This window comes from Rhinoraja longicauda, chromosome 20, assembly GCF_053455715.1.
Source record: "Rhinoraja longicauda isolate Sanriku21f chromosome 20, sRhiLon1.1, whole genome shotgun sequence".
Lineage (NCBI taxonomy): Eukaryota > Metazoa > Chordata > Chondrichthyes > Rajiformes > Arhynchobatidae > Rhinoraja > Rhinoraja longicauda.
In genome coordinates this window covers 2,733,220-2,751,634 of record NC_135972.1, presented here as the reverse complement: position 1 = coordinate 2,751,634, position 18,415 = coordinate 2,733,220, and the positions used below count along the sequence as shown (strand labels likewise).

Sequence of the window (18,415 nt, the reverse complement as noted above, 5' to 3'; positions counted from 1 at the left end):
CCTTTGATGAAGTTGAGGGGGGAGGTAAAGGGACAGGTGTTGCATCACGTGCGGTTGCAGGGGAAAGTGCCCGGGTATGGGGTGGTTTGGGTAGGAAGGGACGAGTGGACCAGGGAGTTACGGAGGGAACGGTCTCTGCGGAACGTAGAGAGGGGAGGGGATGGGAAGGTGTGGCCAGTGGTGGGGTCCCGTTGTAGGTGACGGAAATGTTGGCGGATGATTTGTTGGATCCGCTGGCTGGTGGGGTGGAAGGTGAGAACGAGGGGGATTCTGTCCTTGTTGAGAGTGGGGGGAGGGGGAGCAAGAGCGGAGCTGCTGGATGTAGAAGAGGCCCTAGTGAGAGCCTCATCTATAATGGAGGAGGGGAAGCCCCGTTTCCTGAAGAATGAGGACATCTCTGACGCCCTAGTGTGAAACACCTCATCCCGGGCGCAGATGCGGCGTAGACGGAGGAATTGGGAGTAGGGGATAGACCTTTTGCAGGGGACTGGGTGGGAAGAAGGACTGGCTGTATGGAGTTTGTACGCTCTCCCCGTGACCTGCGTGGGCTTTCTCCAGGTACTCCGGCTTCCTCCCACACCCCAGAGACATATAGGGTGGTAGGTTAATTGGCTTTGTATCATTGTAAATTGTCCCCAGTGTGTGTCGGATGGAGCGGGTCGGCACGGTCTCAGCGGACCGAAAGGCTCGTTTCCGCGCTGTATCTCTAAACTAAACTAAGTAAAGAGGTCTACCTGAATGCTGCCAGGACCAGAGGATGTTAGCTATAAGGAGAGGTTGGATAGACTTGGATTGTGTTCGCTGGTATGCATGACAACAAACTAAAGACAGACACAAAATGCTGGAGTAACTCAGCGGGAGAGGCAGCATCTCTGGAGAGAGGGAATGGGTGACCTTTTGGGTTGGGAGCCATCTTCAGACTGAAAGATAGAGGGGGGTGGGGGTGTGCAGGGAGGGGAGGGGGGTGCCGGGGACTGGAGGCATGACAAGGCCAGAACAAATCAGGGCTGGCAACAGGTGACCTCAGCAAGGGGACAAACTAAAGTGAATCTGAGGCTGAATGCTCAATCTAATTTGCACCCTTAACATTCTGCAGATCGATGCTGTCCAAAACATTGGCGAGGAAATTCCAATTTCTGTTTAGTTGCTATTTTGCTAAGTTATGACGTGCGTGAGACAGAGGTTCTTGACGATGGGAACTGAAACAATGTCAACAATGTAGTCTGTTCTTTTACTGCGATTCCCCCCTGCCCTGAAGTCATCAACGTCTTGGGTCGGTTCCTTCCCAGCTGTTTTCAGGCAACTCAACCATCCGCCCAACAACTAGAGAGTGGTCCTGACCTCCCACTCAACTCATTGGTAGTGTTGCCAACTTTCTCACTCACAAATAAGGGACAAAGGGTGACGTCACCGCCACGTGCCCCACGTGACCTCACCCAACCAGCGGCCATATGCTCCCGCTACACCAATTGTGGCCACCCGGGCCGGGAGGCGGGTTCCTACTCAACCTCCATTAGGCGGTGCCCGGGCCTCCGAGCCTACAGTGTCGGGGCCTACAGTGTCCGGGCCTACAGTGTCCGGGCCTACAGCGTCCGGGCCTACAGCGTCCGGGCCTACGGCGTCCGGGCCTACAGCGTCCGGGCCTACAGCGTCCGGGCCTACATTGTCCGGGCCTACATCGTCCGGGCCTACAGTGTCCGGGCCTACAGTGTCCGGGCCTACAGTGTCCGGGCCTACAGTGTCCGGGCCTACATCTCCCCCCGGGCCTAATACGGGACAAGGGCGGTCCCGTACAGGACAAACCAATTTAGCCCAATATATGGGATGTCCCGGCTAATACGGGACAGTTGGCGACCCTAGTCGTTGGAGACCCTCGGATTATCATTAACTAGACTTTATCTTGCACTAAACATTATTCCCTTTATCCTGTATCTGTACACGGTGGACGGCTCGATTGTAATCTGCCGTCTGGATGATCAGCCATGATCATATTGAATGGCGGTGCAGGCTCGGAGGGCCGAATGGCCTACTCCTGCACCTATTTTCTATGTTTCTATGTTTCTATAATCATGTATAGTCTTTCTGTTGACTGGTTAGCACGCAACAAAAAGCTTTTCACTGTGTCTTGGTACACGTGACAACAAATTAACTAAAAGTAAAACACAAGTTCCCAGTTTGCTCAATCTGCCCACCCACTGTGCATGCTTGCGGGCGTGTTGTTGATGGTTTATGTGCCAAACGTCCTCAATTGACACCACCCCACTGAGACCATGGGTTCCAGTCTAGTATAGTTTCATTTAGTTTAGAGATACAGAGCAGAAACAGGCCCTTCGGCCCGTCGAGTCCGCGCCGACCAGCGATCCCCGCACACTGACACTATCTGACACACATTAGGGACAATTTTTTTACATTTACACCAAGCCAATTAACTACAAACGTCTTTGGAACCATAACAATTTAATCAAAGAACAGTGGTTTAGTTTAGTTTAGTTTAGTTTAGTTTAGTTTAGTTTAGTTTAGTTTAGTTTAGTTTAGTTTAGTTTAGTTTAGTTTAGTTTAGTTTAGTTTAGTTTAGTTTAGAGATACAGCGTGGAAACAGGCCCTTCAGCCCACCGGGTCCGCGCCGACCAGCAATTCCCGCACGTTAACACTATCCTGAGTTCCCGGCCCCCACCACCCTCTGTGTGAAAAAACTTGCCCCACACATCTCCTTTAAACTTTGCCCCTCTCACCTTAAAGCTGGGGTGGTAGTGGAGTAAGGTTGCCAACTGTCCCGTATTAGCCGGGACATCCTGTAATTTGGGCTAAATTTGTTTGTCCCGTATGGGACCGCCCTTGTCCCGTATTAGGCCCGGGGGCCGCAGTAGGCCCGGACACTGTAGGCCCGGACACTGTAGGCCCAGGCACTGTAGGCCCGGACACCATAGGCCCGGACACTGTAGGCCCGGACACTGTAGGCCTGGACACTGTAGGCCCGGACACTGTAGGCCTGGACACTGTAGGCCCAGGGGCCGCCGTAGGCCAGGACAGTGTAGGCCCGGAGACCCGGGCACCTCCTTACGGAGGTTACGTAGCAACCTGCCTCCTGGCCCCGGTGGCCGCCATTGGTGGAGCGGGAGCACGTGGCCACTGGTTGGGTGAGGTCACGTGGGGCGCGGGGCGGTGACGTCACCTTGTCCCGTATTTGGGTGTGAGGAAGTTGGCAACCCCATGGTGGAGACAGATACGATAGTGACGTTTATGAAGCTTTTCGGAAGGCACGTGGAAATGCAGGGAATGGAGGGATATGGATCACGTGAGGGCAGAGGAGATTAGATTAACTTTAGATTAGTTTAACATTAGATAGTTAAACTTGGCATCAGGTGGACTGAATGGCCTGTTCCAGTGCTGCTCTGAATTCAATGTTCTTTATTCTGAATCTCGTTGAATGGCCCCACTGCTCCTGTGTTGATTTACATTCAAGTAGTTCATTCAAGTTCACTTTTGCTAAGTTATATCACAGCCGATACTATTGGTCATTACCGCTACTTGGTTTGATGTTAATTTTGAATTCCAGGGACAGTTCTGGCTGTTCCTCCCTCTCCTCCATGTTGGCAAAAGCCCCTTCACCTTGGCCCTAATTCTGCATTTCACAATCAGCTTTGTCTTCCAAAGGGAACCATTAAACTTTTCAAAAACAACACAGAGTGCTGGAGTAACTCAGCGGGTCACACAGCATATCTGGAGGACATGGATAGGTGACGTTTCACAGAGTGCTGGAGTAACTCAGCGGGTCAGGCAGCATCTGTGGAGGACATGGATAGGTGACGTTTCACAGAGTGCTGGAGTAACTCAGCGGGTCAGGCAGCATCTCTGGAGGACATGGACAGGTGACGTTTCAGTTCAGGACCCTTCCTCAGATGCAGCCTGACCCGCTGAGTTACCCATCTGCAGTTCCATGTGTCTTCCTTTTATTATTGCTGTTTATAGCTGATCAACGTGTTTGAGTTTGTACTTATTTTATTCTCACTAACATTTCCTTTTCTTTCCCTTCTTCTAGTTCTCTTCCCGTCTGCACAGAGGTTAAAAAGAGATCTAGATTCCGACATTCCCATTAATCCGGTGTTCCAGAGGTCAACGAAAGATGTGGAGCTGCTTTACGAGGTTTCTCTCTCCTCCTCCCGCGCTGTTTTGCATGTTTGTAAGACTTTGTTGAACGCTTACAATTCTTGTATACGCTTGAATATAGAAGGATGAGAGGGTATCTTATTGAAACGTATAAGATTATTGAGGGATTGGACACGCTAGAGGCAGGAAACATATTCCCAATGTTGGGGGAGTCCAGAACCAGCGGCCATAGTTTAAGAAAAAGGGGTAGGCCATTTAGAACGGAGATGAGGAAAAACTTTTTCAGTCAGAGAGTTGTAAATCTGTGGAATTCTCTGCCTCAGAAGGCAGTGGAGGTCAATTCTTTCGATGCTTCCAAGAGAGAGCTAGATAGAGCTCTTAAAGATAGCGGAGTCCGGGGGAGTATGGGGAGAGGGCAGGAATGGGGTACTGATTGAGAATGATCAGCCAAGATCACATTGAATGGCGGTACTGGCTCGAAGGGCCGAATGGCCTACTCCTGCACCTATTGTCTATTGTCTATTCCAGCACTCCGTGCGAACTCCACACACACACACAGGGACAGCGCCCGAGGTCAGGATCGAACCTGGGTCGCCGGCGCTGTGAGGCAGCGGCTCGACCCGCCCTGCCACTCTGCCGCCTATTTTTTAATAGTAATTCTGTGCAACAATTTTGTTTTTGAGATGTAAGTTGACACAAATAACCGCTTTGGCTGAATTTAGGGCAGAGCTCTTTGGATAGCTGGAACATTTCACGGTGTGGTGCTTTGTTCTGGGCTGATACAATGCCCCTGAGCTATCAATGAACAGACCGTTGCAAGTCCACACCTAGCTGTACATTCCTCACTAGATCTCTGCTGTGTTGTACGGAGCGCTGTGCCAATTAATATTGGACGCCTATGTTGTCTTGCAGTGCAAGAATAACAACTTACAATTAAAAAGCCCGTCTATTTACAAAGGCAAACAGCCACCAAGATGCCTCTGCTTGGAGAAGCTATTTGTATTCACCAGAGTGCGTTCAAAGCCCGAATGAAATCCTCATCAGCCCCAGTGTGTGATGACACAGCTACAGAATAACAACCGGTTTCTTTAATGCGGGGCAAAATTCCAAGCTTATACCCAGGCAATAAAAGCTCAAGGTAAACCAGATTATGGGCAAATAAACCAGAATAAGCAGCAATGCCGCGGTATTCTCTTATAACCCAACAACCAAAATATATAGACACAAGAGTGGCACAGTGGGTAGTGCCACTGCCTCACAGCACCAGAGACCTGGGTTCAGTCCTGACTACAGGTGCTGTCTGTACGGAGTTTGTACATCCTCCCCGTGACCTGCGTGGGTTTCCTCCGGGTGCTCTGGTTTCCTCCCACACTCCAAAGGCGTATGGCTTTGTAGGTTAATTGGCTTCGGTGAAAATTGTAAATTGTCCCTAGTGTGTGTAGGATAGTGTTAGTGTGCGGGGATCGCTGGTTGGCGCGGACTCGGTGGGCCGAAGGGCCTGTTTCCGCGCTGTATCTCTGCACTAAACTCAAATAAAGTCTACCAAATGATGACTATTTTGATCTACACTGGGCAAAATGAGTGTTTTCATGCTTGTCGCTGGCAGAAGATGTAATTTCTAGGCCTTGCTGAGTAAACGCATTGAAAGTGGAGAAGTTCACTTCAAGTGCGCGATACCATTGATCTCTCACCCCCTCTAGTGGAGTAACGGGGCAGCACTGCACCTCCCACACTGTGGCCTCCAGTGAATGACTTGTGGCAGCACCTCATCCTCTGCTTGGACCTTTCAACACAGGCGGTCACGGTGGCGCAGCGGTAGAGTTGCTGCCTTACAGCGAATGCAGCGCCGGAGACTCGGGTTCCATCCCGACTATGGGCGCCGTCTGTACGGAGTTTGTACGTTCTCTCCGCGACCTGCGTGGGTTTTCTCCGAGATCTTCGGTTTCCTCCCACAATAGACAATAGACAATAGGTGCAGGAAGAGGCCATTCGGCCCTTCGAGCCAGCACCGCCATTCAATGTGATCATGGCTGATCATTCTCAATCAGTACCCCGTTCCTGCCTTCTCCCCATACCCCCTGACTCCGCTATCCTTAAGAGCTCTATCTAGCTCTCTCTTGAATGCATTCAGAGAATTGGCCTCCACTGCCTTCTGAGGCAGAGAATTCCACAGATTCACAACTCTCTGACTGAAAAAGTTTTTCCTCATCTCAGTTCTAAATGGCCTACCCCTTATTCTTAAACTGTGGCCCCTGGTTCTGGACTCCCCCAACATTGGGAACATGTTTCCTGCCTCTAACGTGTCCAACCCCTTAATAATCTTATATGTTTCGATAATGTGCAGGTTTGTAGGTTAACTGGCTTGGTGAAGTGTGCGCACGTGCGGGACTCCCGGGCGGGCGAGGCCTGCGGAATCAGCAATAATTTCCAGACGCTTTGAAGACGTGTATTACAGAAATGAGTTGCTTAAAGCTTAAATAAAGTTTAAGTGAATTGGAATTCTCATTTGCCCCACAACAATTTAAGGAACTCAATCTCAGAAGTTGAGCAGTGTGACATCGAGGTGGAGAAGCTATTGAAACCTCAACGCTTGGATCTGGATCCCAACTCACCTACTGCAGCAAAGGAATGGAAGCATTGGCTTCGTACACTAAATAACTTATTTGATGAGTGTGGCTACAATGTACCAGACAAAGTCAGGACATTAATAAGCTCTGTCTCTTATGATGTATATGATTACATAGAGGAATGTACAACTTATGATTCTGCTATTGATGTACTAAGCAGACTCCTCGTCAAGACACCCAATGTAATATTTGCTCGACACCTCCTTGCGACTCGTAAACAAAAACCTGGAGAGTCACTTGATGAGTTTTTACAAGAACTTCAAAGACTTCGTAAAGACTGTGCCTTCAAAGCAGTTCCAGCTGATCAATATCGACAGGAACTTATTCGAGACTCGTTTATCAATGGTTTGGCACTGCCTTTAATACGACAGAGACTATTGGAAAACAAAATCTTGGATTTATAGTCAGCTTACAATCACACTTACTCAATAGACTTGGCTCAGAGAAATTCAGATGCTTATGGCTCATCTAATGTGTATTCTGCTGCAACTACTACAAAAGAATCTCACCGAAGTACTAACATAGAGCAAGCTGAACTAATTTCTACTGATAAATGTGCCCTTTGCTGCAGCATATACTTATCCAAAAAGGAAGTGCTACTTTTGCGGGGGTAATATTCATAATAGAGAGATATGTCCTGCTCAAGAGGCAACTTGTAATAGTTGTGGCAAGAAGGGACATTATTCTAGAGTATGCAAGTCCAAAGCAACTACTAAACGTGTGACAGCTGCCATGTAGATGCCTTCTCTATGTGCAATTACAGCTGCATTTCCTCAGAGCTTGTCTCACGCAGCTACAACGGTATCCATCAATGGCCATACACTTAATGTACTACTTGATTCTGGACGTTCAGAAAGTTTTATAAGTGAACAAGTTGTGTCTCGACAAAACCTAACCATAATTCCTTCAAATAGAGAAATCTCAATGCTCTGACATCTCTCAATACTCAAATTATTGGATCTTGTATTGTAGACTTTATTCTGAACAAAACTAGTTATAAATCTGCATGTCTTGGTATTTTGGAAAATTTGTGTAGCGATATAATTCTAGGTCAGGATTTTCAGAAACAGCACAGATCACTTCAAATAATGTATGAAGGAACTATGCCTGATCTTGTATTGTCAACGCCACCAGTATTGTGTGTTTTTTCTGCTGCATCTGTTGAATGTCCTTCATCATTCACTAATTTATCCTCTAAGAACCTTCCCACTCCCAGTCTGACCTTTTTGTCATGGGCCTCCTCCAGTGCCATAGTGAGGCCCACCGGAAATTGGAGGAACAGCACCTCATATTTCGCTTGGGCAGCTTGCAGCCCAGCGGTATGAACATTGACTTCTCCAACTTCAGATAGTTCCTCTGTCCCTCTCTCCCCCTCCCCCTTCCCAGTTCTCCCTCTATCTTCCTGTCTCCACCTATATCCTTCCTTTGTCCCGCCCCCCTGACATCAGTCTGAAGAAGGGTCTCGACCCGAAACGTCACCCATTCCTTCTCTCCTGAGATGCCGCCTGACCCGCTGAGTTACTCCAGCATTTTGTGAAATAAAAACCTTATGAAATACATTAGCTAAGTATAAGGTATTCTCTACTTTTGACCTAAAAAGTGCTTAGTACCAAATTCCTTTTAAAGAATCAGAAAATAAATACACTGCGTTTGAAGCAAATGGAAAATGACACCACTACTGCAGAGTTCCTTTTGGTGTAACTAATGGTGTGGCTGCTTTTCAGAGAGAGATGGACAAACTTGTTGAACAGGAAAACCTTAAAGATACTTTCCCTTATCTTGATAATATAACTACTGCAGGAAAAGCCCAAGCTGAACATGACAAAAATGTGCAACGGTTTTTAGAAGTTGTACATTCTAAAAATCTAACATGAAATGAGGCAAAGTCAATAATATCAGTGTCATCAATTAATATTCTTGGTTATTGGGTTGGAAATGATATGATCAAGCCTGATCCAGAGAGACTCCGCCCACTCCAAGAGATATCTGTTCCAGCTACATTAAACTCTCTACGAAGGGTTCTTGGTATGTTTGCATATTATGCTAAATGGACACCAAATTTCTCTGACAAAATTCAACCTTTGATTAGAGCAAAATCTTTCCCCCTTGACTCTACAGCAATTGGTGCCTTTACTTCTTTAAAGAAAGAATTAGAATCTGCGACATTACACGCCATCGATGAAGATCTCCCCTTTGTTGTTGAATGTGATGCCTCTGATTTAGCAGTATCAGCAACATTAAATCAAGGAGGACGACCAGTGGCTTTCATGTCTCGTACTCTCCAAGGTAGTGAATTGCATTACCCGCCCGTCGAAAAGGAAGCTACAGCAATTACTGAAGCAGTGAGAAAGTGGAGTCATTTCCTTGCTCGCCAGCACTTCACTTTGATAACAGATCATCGTTCAGTAGCTTTTATGCTAGATTATCGGAAGCGAACGAAGATTAAAAACAGTAAGATTCATGAATGGAGGATTGAATTATCTGCATCTAGTTATTCAATTGAGTACCGCCCTGGTAAGGATAATGTTGCTCCGGATGCATTAACTCGAGCATTTTGTGCCTCTGTTCATTCTTCTGCACTCACTGATCTTCACAATGGGCTGTGTCATCCTGGAGTCACTCGTATGTTACACCATGTTCCTTCCAAAAACTTACCTTTCTCTACAGAAGATGTGAAGATGACGTGTGCTTCATGTAGTGTAAGGAAATAACTGCAGATGCTGGTACAAATCAAAGGTATTTATTCACAAAATGCTGGAGTAACTCAGCAGGTCAGCCAGCATCTCAGGAGAGAAGGAATGGGTGACATTTCGGGTCGAGACCCTTCGTGTCTCGACCCGAAACGTCACCCATTCCTTCTCTCCTGAGATGCTGCCTGACCTGCTGAGTTACTCCAGCATTTTGTGAATAAATACCTTCGATGCATTTCATGTAGAATCTGTGCTGAATTAAAACCAAGGCTTTTCCGTCCTGAAGAAGGAAGATTGATCAAAGCTACTCAACCTATGGAACGTTTGAGTATTGACTTCAAAGGGCCTTTACCATTCTCCTCTCAAAATGTTTATATACTTACCATAGTTGATGAATATTCGAGGTTTCCATTTGCCTTTCCTTGTCCAAATATGTCTGCTGCTACGGTTATCAAATGTTCAGATCAACTGTTTTCATTCTGTGGATTTCCAAGTTACATACATTCTGATAGGGGCACCTCATTCATGTCAAAAGATTTAAAGGACGACCTTTCTAATAGAGGAATTGCAACAAGTAAAACAACACCATATCATCCTATTGGAAATGGTCAGGTTGAGAGGTATAACGGAATCATTTGGAAAGCAGCGAAACCAGCTTTAAAGTCAAACGACATACCAGATCGGCAGTGGGAATGTGTTCGACCAGATGCGTCACACTCCATCAGATCTCTGCTGTCAACCGCTACCAATACTACTCCACATGAGCGGTTCTTTAACTTCAAACGGCGTTCTTCTAGTGGTACTGGAATTTAGAAGGATGAGAGGAGATCTTATCGAAACATATAAGATTTTTAAGGGGTTGGACACGTTAGAGGCAGGAAACATGTTCCCAATGTTGGGGGAGTCCAGAACAAGGGGCCACAGTTTAAGAATAAGGGGTAGGCCATTTAGAACTGAGATGAGAAAAAACTTTTTCAGTCAGAGAGTTGTGAATCTGTGGAATTCTCTGAATGCATTCAAGAGAGAGCTAGATAGAGCTCTTAAGGATAGTGGAGTCAGAGGGTATGGGGAGAAGGCAGGAACGGGGTACTGATTGAAAATGATCAGCCATGATCACATTGAATGGCGGTGCTGGCTCTACTTCTCTGCCATCATGGTTGACTAGCCCTGGGCCTGTGTTGCTTCGTCGATATGTCCGATCAAATAAGAATGAGCCCTTTGTTGATGAAGTTGAACTGACTGATGTCAACCCTTCTTATGCAACTATCAAGTATCAGGATGGACGTCAGTCAACTTCTCACTTTGTGACCTTGCACCGTGTCCATCTTCTCCATCAGCTCCATCACTCCTTGATAATATTAATCGAGAACTTCCTTCAACACTCCCATCATCCCCTATGAAAACGTCTATAATTAATTGTAAAATTGAAAATGTAAATAATGATATGAGTGAAGGTGATGACCAAGCAACATATGTACCACCAGCTATTGAAACACCATTATCTCCTGATGCTTCAGTGCTGCGACGGTCATCAAGACATACTAAACCTCCTGACCGCCTCAACTTATAGATAGGAGGGGAGAATGAAGTGTGCGCATGTGTGGGACTCTCGGGCGGGATAGGTCTGCTGAATCAGCGATCATTTCCAGACGCTTTGAAGATGTGTATTACAGAAATGTGTTGCTTAAAGTTTAAGTAAACTGGAATTCTCATTTGCCTCACAACACTTGGTAAATGTAAAAAAATTCTCTAGTGGGTGTAGGATAGTGTTACTGTGTGGGGATCGTTGGTCGGCATGGACCCGGTGGGCCGAAGGGCCTGTTTCCGTACTGTATCTCTAAACTAAATAAATCTCTAAACATAGATCCTCAAGTAATGCCCACCAGGTTCAGGGACAGTTTCTTCCCAGCTTTATCAGGCAACTGAACCATCCTACCACAACCAGAGAGCGGTCCTGATCTCCCATCTACCTCATTGGAGACCCTCGGACTAGCTTTGATTGGACTTCACTGGCGTTATCTCGCACTAAACGTTATTCACGTTATCCCCTTCATCCTGTACTTGCGCACAGTGGACGGCTCAATTGTAATCTTGTCTTGCCTTTCCACTGACTGGTTAGCACGCCACATAAAAGCTTTTCACTGTACCTCGGTACGGGTAACAATAAACTAAATGCAACCTCAAACTCAATCTCCTACCCCCCCCCCACCTCTCTTTCCCATGCTACCTCCATTCTATTTCTACCCCCATCTCCCACCCACCTAGTCACTCCCCTTCCTCACACTCATCTCCCATCACCAAGTCCCCCTTCTCCCTATATTCTCCCTCTGTACCCTCCCACCCGTCCCATTCCACCCATATTCCTCCCTCCGGCTTCACATTTCACTCCACCTCTCCTTATCCAACACCCTTTTTATCTCTTTTTCATCTCCAGCCTTTGACACTAACTCCACTCTGACGTGCTACAATGCTGAGAACTATATTCTGCACTCTGTATATTCCTCTTTTCTCCACCTATTGCACTTGAGTTTGACTTGATTATGTTTATTTGCAGTATTACCCAATCTGTTTGGATAGCATGCAAAACAAAGCTATTCACTGAACCAATAGTAAACCTATACCTAGATCAAAGATAGACACAGAAAGCTGGAGTAACTCAGCGGGACGGGCAGCATCTCTGGAGAGAAGGAATGGGTGACGTTTCGGGTTGAGACCCTTCTTCAGGCTGAGAATCGAGGGAAACAAAGTTGTTGGGGGAGTCCAGAAAAAGGGGCCACAGTTTAAGAATAAGGGGTAGGCCATTTAGAACTGAGATGAGGAAAAACTTTTTCAGTCAGAGAGTTGTGAATCTGTGGAATTCTCTGCCTCAGAAGGCATTCAAGAGAGAGCTAGATAGAGCTCTTAAGGATAGCGGAGTCAGGGGGTATGGGGAGAAGGCAGGAACGGGGTACTGATTGAGAATGATCAGCCATGATCACATTGAATGGCGGTGCTGGCTCGAAGGGCCGAATGGCCTCCTCCTGCACCTATTGTCTATTGTCTATTGTCTATTGTCTATTGTCTATTGTCTATTGTCTATTGAAAGGGAAACGCAAGATATAGACGGTGATGAAGAGAGATATAGAACAAATGAATGTAAGATATGCAAAAACAACGATGAGAAATGAAACAGGCCATTGTGAGTTGTTTGCTAGATGAGAACAAGATGCTGGTGCGACTTGGGTGGGGGAGGGATGGAGAGAGAGGGAATGCCGGAGTTATTTGAAGTTAGAGAAATCAATACTCATACCGCTGGGGTGTAAGCTGCCCAAGCGAAATATGAGGTGCTGTTTCTCCAATATGTGTGTCCTCACTCTGACAGTGGAGGAGGCCCAGGACAGAAAGGTCAGTGTGGGAATGGGAGGGGGAGTTGAAGTGCTGGGCCACAGGGAGATCGGGTAGGTCCAGGCCAACATAGACCAAATCTCCACTTTCTGTAACTTCTACATTTAGCCTATTCCATGATGTTGACATTTATGTAATTGTTACTCGGTGAAACGCTGCCAAGCAATAATTTGGGTGATAATGGCCTTGCTTGCTTGACTCCTCATCAATTACAGAACCTATAATAATCCTCTGTAGCAAAAAAACTGCAGGTGCTGGTTAAAATCGAAGGTAGACCAGTTGAGGCCAGTTCATTGGCTATATTTAAGAGGGAGTTAGATGTGGCCCTTGTGGCTAAAGGGATCAGGGGGTATGGAGAGAAGGCAGGTACAGGATACTGAGTTGGATGATCAGCCATGATCATATTGAATGGCGGTGCAGGCACGAAGGGCCGAATGGCCTACTCCTGCACCTATTTTCTATGTTTCTATGTTTCTAGACACAAAATGCTGGAGAAACTCGGCGGGTCAGGCAGCATCTCCGGTGAGAAGAAATGGGTGATGTTTCGGGTCGAGGACCTTCTTCAGACTGACATCAGTCTGACATCCTCCCCTGACATCAGTCTGAAGAAGGGTCTCCACCCGAAACGTCACCCATTCCTTCTCTCCCGAGATGCTGCCTGACCCGCTGAGTTACTCCAGCACTTTGTGTCTACCTATAATAATCCTCCTCGGTGCTCAAACCTCTCTCGGTAACCGCTCTTCAATGACTATCTTCCTCAGTCCATCGTTGTGGTGTGACTGCCTCACCCTCACTCTCTCCATTTGTTAAGGTCAAGCACTATGTCAATACAACTCTGGCACTGAACTTTCCAAATAAGCTCCCTTCACATTTACCATGGCCACACGTGGGCCACTTGTTGTGGACACAGCCCAGACCATCATACACAAACCAACCTCCCTTCCATTGACTCCACCTACACCTCACGCTGCCTCGGCAAAGCCAGCAGCCCAGACCATCACACACAAACCAACCTCCCTTCCATTGACTCCATCTACACCTCACGCTGCCTCGGCAAGGCCAGCAGCATAATCAAGGACCAGTCTCACCCCGGTCACTCCCTCTTCTCCCCTCTCTCATCGGGCAAGATGTACAGAAGTGTGAAAACGCACACCTCCAGATTCAGGGACAGTTTCTTCCCGGCTGTTATCAGGCAACTGAACCATCCTACCACCAGCTAGAGTGCCTCTGACCTCCCATCTACCTCATTGGAGACCCTCGGACTGTCTTTGATTGGACTTTACTGGATTTTATCTTGCACTTTGTGCACGTTATTGCCTTTATCCTGTATCTGTACACTGTGGACGGCTCGATTGTAATCACTTATTGTCTTTCCGCTAACTGGTGATCACGCAACAAAGGCTTTTCACTGTACCTCGGTACACGGGACAATAAACTGAATGCAAACTCAATCTCAATGGGTGCTCAAAATAGTTCAAAGGTCAAGAGCGTTTAAGAGAGAGGGAGGAATGGGAAGAGTCAAGAGAGGGAATGGGCAGGCAACGTTTAGGTCAGAACCCTTTGTATCATCTGACCATTCCTTCCACAGATGCTGCCTGACCTGCTGGGTTACTCCGGCACTTTGTGTTTTACCCAGATTTAGTTTAGTTTAGTTTAGTTTAGTTTAGTTTAGTTTAGTTTAGTTTAGTTTAGTTTAGTTTAGCTTAGTTTAGAGATACAGTATGGAAACAGGCCCTTCGGCCCACCGAGTCCATGCCAATCAACAATCACCGATACACTAGTTCTATCCTACACACTAGAGACAAGTTACTGAAAGCAATTAACCTACAAACCTGGACGTCTTTGGGACCCATGCAGGTCACGGGGAGAACGTACAAACTCCGTACAGACAGCACCCGTAGTCGGGATCGAACCCTGGTCACTGGTGCCGTGAGGCAGCAACTCTACCGCTGTGCCACCGTGCTGAGCATAAAGCCCTCACAGATTCTAATTTTGCCTGTGAGAGTAACAGTTTAGAGTTTGAAAAACAAATCTGAGCACATGGTTACTGATTGTGATTTTCAAAGTACTCTTGCCCAGTTATCGTAACCAAAGTTAGACACAAAATGCTGGAGTAACTCAGCGGGGCAGGCAGCATTTCTGGAGAGAAGGAATGGGTGACCTTTCAGGTCAAGTCCCATCTTCAGATCAGACTTCGACCCGAAACGTCACCCATTCCTTCTCTCCAGAGACGCTGCCTGTCCTGTCCCGCTGAGTTACTCCTGCATCTTGTGTCCATCTTTGGTGTAAACCAGCATCTGCAGTGCCTTCCTGCACAGATCTTGTAATCACCTGTTTATATCTCTCTGCTTGACTCTTCCAGTTTCTGTGGGATGGGTTGAACATTGAGGACAACTTCAAGTGCTCGCTGAAGGACGCGGAACTCATGTCGATGAGGGCAGGAAAGAAGTTCAACGTCATGGTCAACGCCATCATCCCCAAGAATATTTCTGACATCCGGAGACTAACTCACAGACTCTCCCAGCACCAGGGCCAGCTCAAGCCAGCCGACTTCGAGAGGATACTCTTGACCCTGGTCTTCACAGCTTACCGGACATCAAAATCCCAGGGCCATCAACAAGATTCCTGGGCAGAGTCGTTAGTGAATATCTTCAAGGCTTTAAGACAGGATTTAATGCTTTAATAACTTTGATTTTCTAGGCAATGGACGTAAGAAAAGGCTTATTCCAAATCTGACTCTCAAAACCGTATTCTCCTCCCATTTTATGTCAGTTCAGATGCAATCTCTTGTTTCCTGAATATACGCCAAGCTTTCCAGTACAACTCTTTTTGCAGTAAACTATCTTGTCTTCTGCCTGTTTCTCTGAAGATAGCAACGTTCACAAGTTCACAAGTTATTGGAGTAGAATTAGGCCATTCGGCCCATCGCGTCCACTCCGCCATTCAATCATGGCTGATCTCTGCCTCCTAATCCCATTTTCCTGCCTTCTCCCCATAACCCTTGATACCCATTCTAATCAAGAATGTGTCTATCTCTGATAGACCATGTATAGCACACAGGATCTCTACTCTGAATCCCCCACCATCCTGATTTGCAAATGTATTATGAATCATAGAGTCACAGAGTCATAGAATGATACAGTGTGGAAACAGGCCCTTCGGCCCAACTTGCCCACACTGGCCAACAAACCCCAGCTACACTAGTCCCACCTGCCTGCGTTTGGTCCATATCCCTCCAAACTTGTCCTATCAATGTACCTGTATGTTTCTTAAACATTGTGATAGTCCCAGCCTCAACTACCTCCCTGGCAGCTCGTTCCATACACCCACCACAACTCTGTGTGAAAAAGTTACCCCTCAGATTCCTATAAAATCTTTACCCCTTCACCTTGAACCTATGTCCTCTGGTCCTCGATTCACCTACTCTGGGCAAGAGACTCTGTGCATCTACCCGATCTATTCCTCTCATGATTTTATACACCTCAATAAGATCACCCCTCATCCTCCTGCGCTCCATGGAATAGAGACCCAGCCTACTCAACCTCTCCCTATGGCTCACACCCTCTAGTCCTGGCAACATCCTCGTAAATCTTTTCTCAACCCTTTCAAGCTTGACAATATATTTCCTATAACAACAGGAAAGAATCCCTCATCTTTAACAGATCAAGTCCTGCGGAGTCCTCTTTAAGAACATTGTAGGAGTAATTCTTCACCAGAAAGATCGTTTTGCTCAAAAAGGCAGCTATCATTATTTTTGAAAGAACAAAAAGCGATGAATAAAAATAGTCTGGCCTCGCCAATGATGCTTTTATCCAATAAACAAAGAACAATAAAAATCACACCACATTCTCAGTTCAGTTCAGTTTAGTTTATTGTCACGTGTACCGAGGTACAGTGAAAAGCTTTTACAGTGTCCAGGGAATAAGGTTTAGTGCATTCCAGTCATAATAAGACTAATGATCAAAGTCAAGGGTGTTTTACTGTCATCTATATGGACAATGGAACAATGCGATTCCCATTTGTAGCAGCACAAGAGGCCTATAAAGGCAATGCACACAGATAATATATAACAAACAGATATTCAATAAATTAATAACCGCAATACTAGTGCAAAAAGCCCCTATAGACAATGCAACCAGAGACAGCCCATAGAAGTTCATAGTTGCCGAGGTTAGTGTTCTGCAGTGTTCAAGAGCCTGATGGTTCAGTTTGGTTTATTGTCACCTGTACCGAGGTACAGTGAAAAGCTTTTATTTTGGCGCGCTAACCAGTCAGCGGAAAGGCAATACACGATTACAATCGATCCATTTACAGTGCGCAGATACATGATAAAGCAGATAACGTTTAGTGCAAGGTAAAGTCCGATCAAGGATTGTCCAAGGTTGTAGGGAAGAAGCTGTTCTTGAAGCTGGCGGTCAGGGTTTTCAGGCTCCTGTACCTTCTTCTCGACGGCAGGGGTGAGACAAGAGCATGGCCCTAGGATGGTGTGGGTCTCTGACGATGCCGGCTGCCCTTTAGAGGCAGCGACTCCTGGAGGAATAACATCAGGAGATCTAATGACGGAGGCTATAGATTAAAACACCAGCAACACAAACCACTTGTGGGCAAAGTACTGAGCAGAAGGCAAACCAATGATGAAGTCATTATCCTGTTCCCTTTCTCTTTATTGAGTTAACAACTCAAGAGCTTGAGAAAATCCATTAAAGGGAAATTAAGCTAAGCTTCATTTATTTTAATATATTAAAGGAAATAAAATTGTGTGCAATATCGGTTCTTTATTCTAATTTGTATATCAATTAAATCATTAATTCCAACTGCTGCAACTTGCCCTGGAAGTCATTTCACGGGGAATTTAATATAATTTCAGATCATTCTTCCCCCTCTGGGGCTAGTGTTCAAATCCAAGGCAGGTCTATTTCACTGCCGTCTATGGGACTGCTGTGGACGGCACGGTGGTGCAGCGGGTAGAGCCGCTGCCACACAGCGCCAGAGACCCGGGTACGATCCTGACCTCGGGTGCTGTCTGTGTGGAGTTTGCACGTTCTCCCCGTGACCGCGTGGGTTTCTTCCGGGTGAATCTGTGGAATTCTTTGCCACAGAAGGCTGTGGAGGCCAAGTCATTTGGATATTTTTTAAGGCAGAGATAGATAAATTCTTGATTAGTACAGGTGTCACAGGTTATGGGGAGAAGGGGGTTAGGAGGGAGAGATAGATCAGCCATGATTGAATGGCGGAGTAGACTTGATTGGCTGAAGGGCCTAATTCTACTCCTATTCCCTCATGACAATATGACCTCCCGCATCCCAATGATGTGCATGATTGTAGGTTAATTGACCCTCTGTAAAATTGCCCCTCGTGCGTAGAGAGAGGGGATGAGAAAATGGGATAAGATACTATTGTGTGAATGAGTGATCGATAGTCATGGTGGACTCGGTGGGCCGAAGGGCCTATTTCCATGCTGTATCTTTCAATCAATCAATCAAAGAATGTGTTATTCCCATTTGTAGTGGCCCACCGTTCATATGGGCGACACGGTGGCGCAGCGGTAGAGTTGCTGCCTCACAGCACCAGAGACCCGGGCACCATCCTGACTACGGGCGCTGTCAG

General features: G+C 46.6%; 1 protein-coding gene across 1 annotated transcript in view; it reads left to right on the top strand.

The window, feature by feature from the left end:
* The window catches only part of LOC144603333 (protein FAM180A-like), a 32,003-nt gene extending 14,430 nt beyond the window's left edge, over window positions 1-17,573 (top strand). Inside the window, exons 2-3 of the mRNA XM_078416468.1 lie at window positions 4,040-4,143; window positions 15,171-17,573. Coding sequence (XP_078272594.1) covers window positions 4,040-4,143; window positions 15,171-15,491 — 425 coding nt within the window. The 3' untranslated portion in view covers window positions 15,492-17,573. The remainder of the gene's footprint in view (window positions 1-4,039; window positions 4,144-15,170) is intronic.
* The last annotated feature ends 842 nt before the right edge of the window (window positions 17,574-18,415 follow it).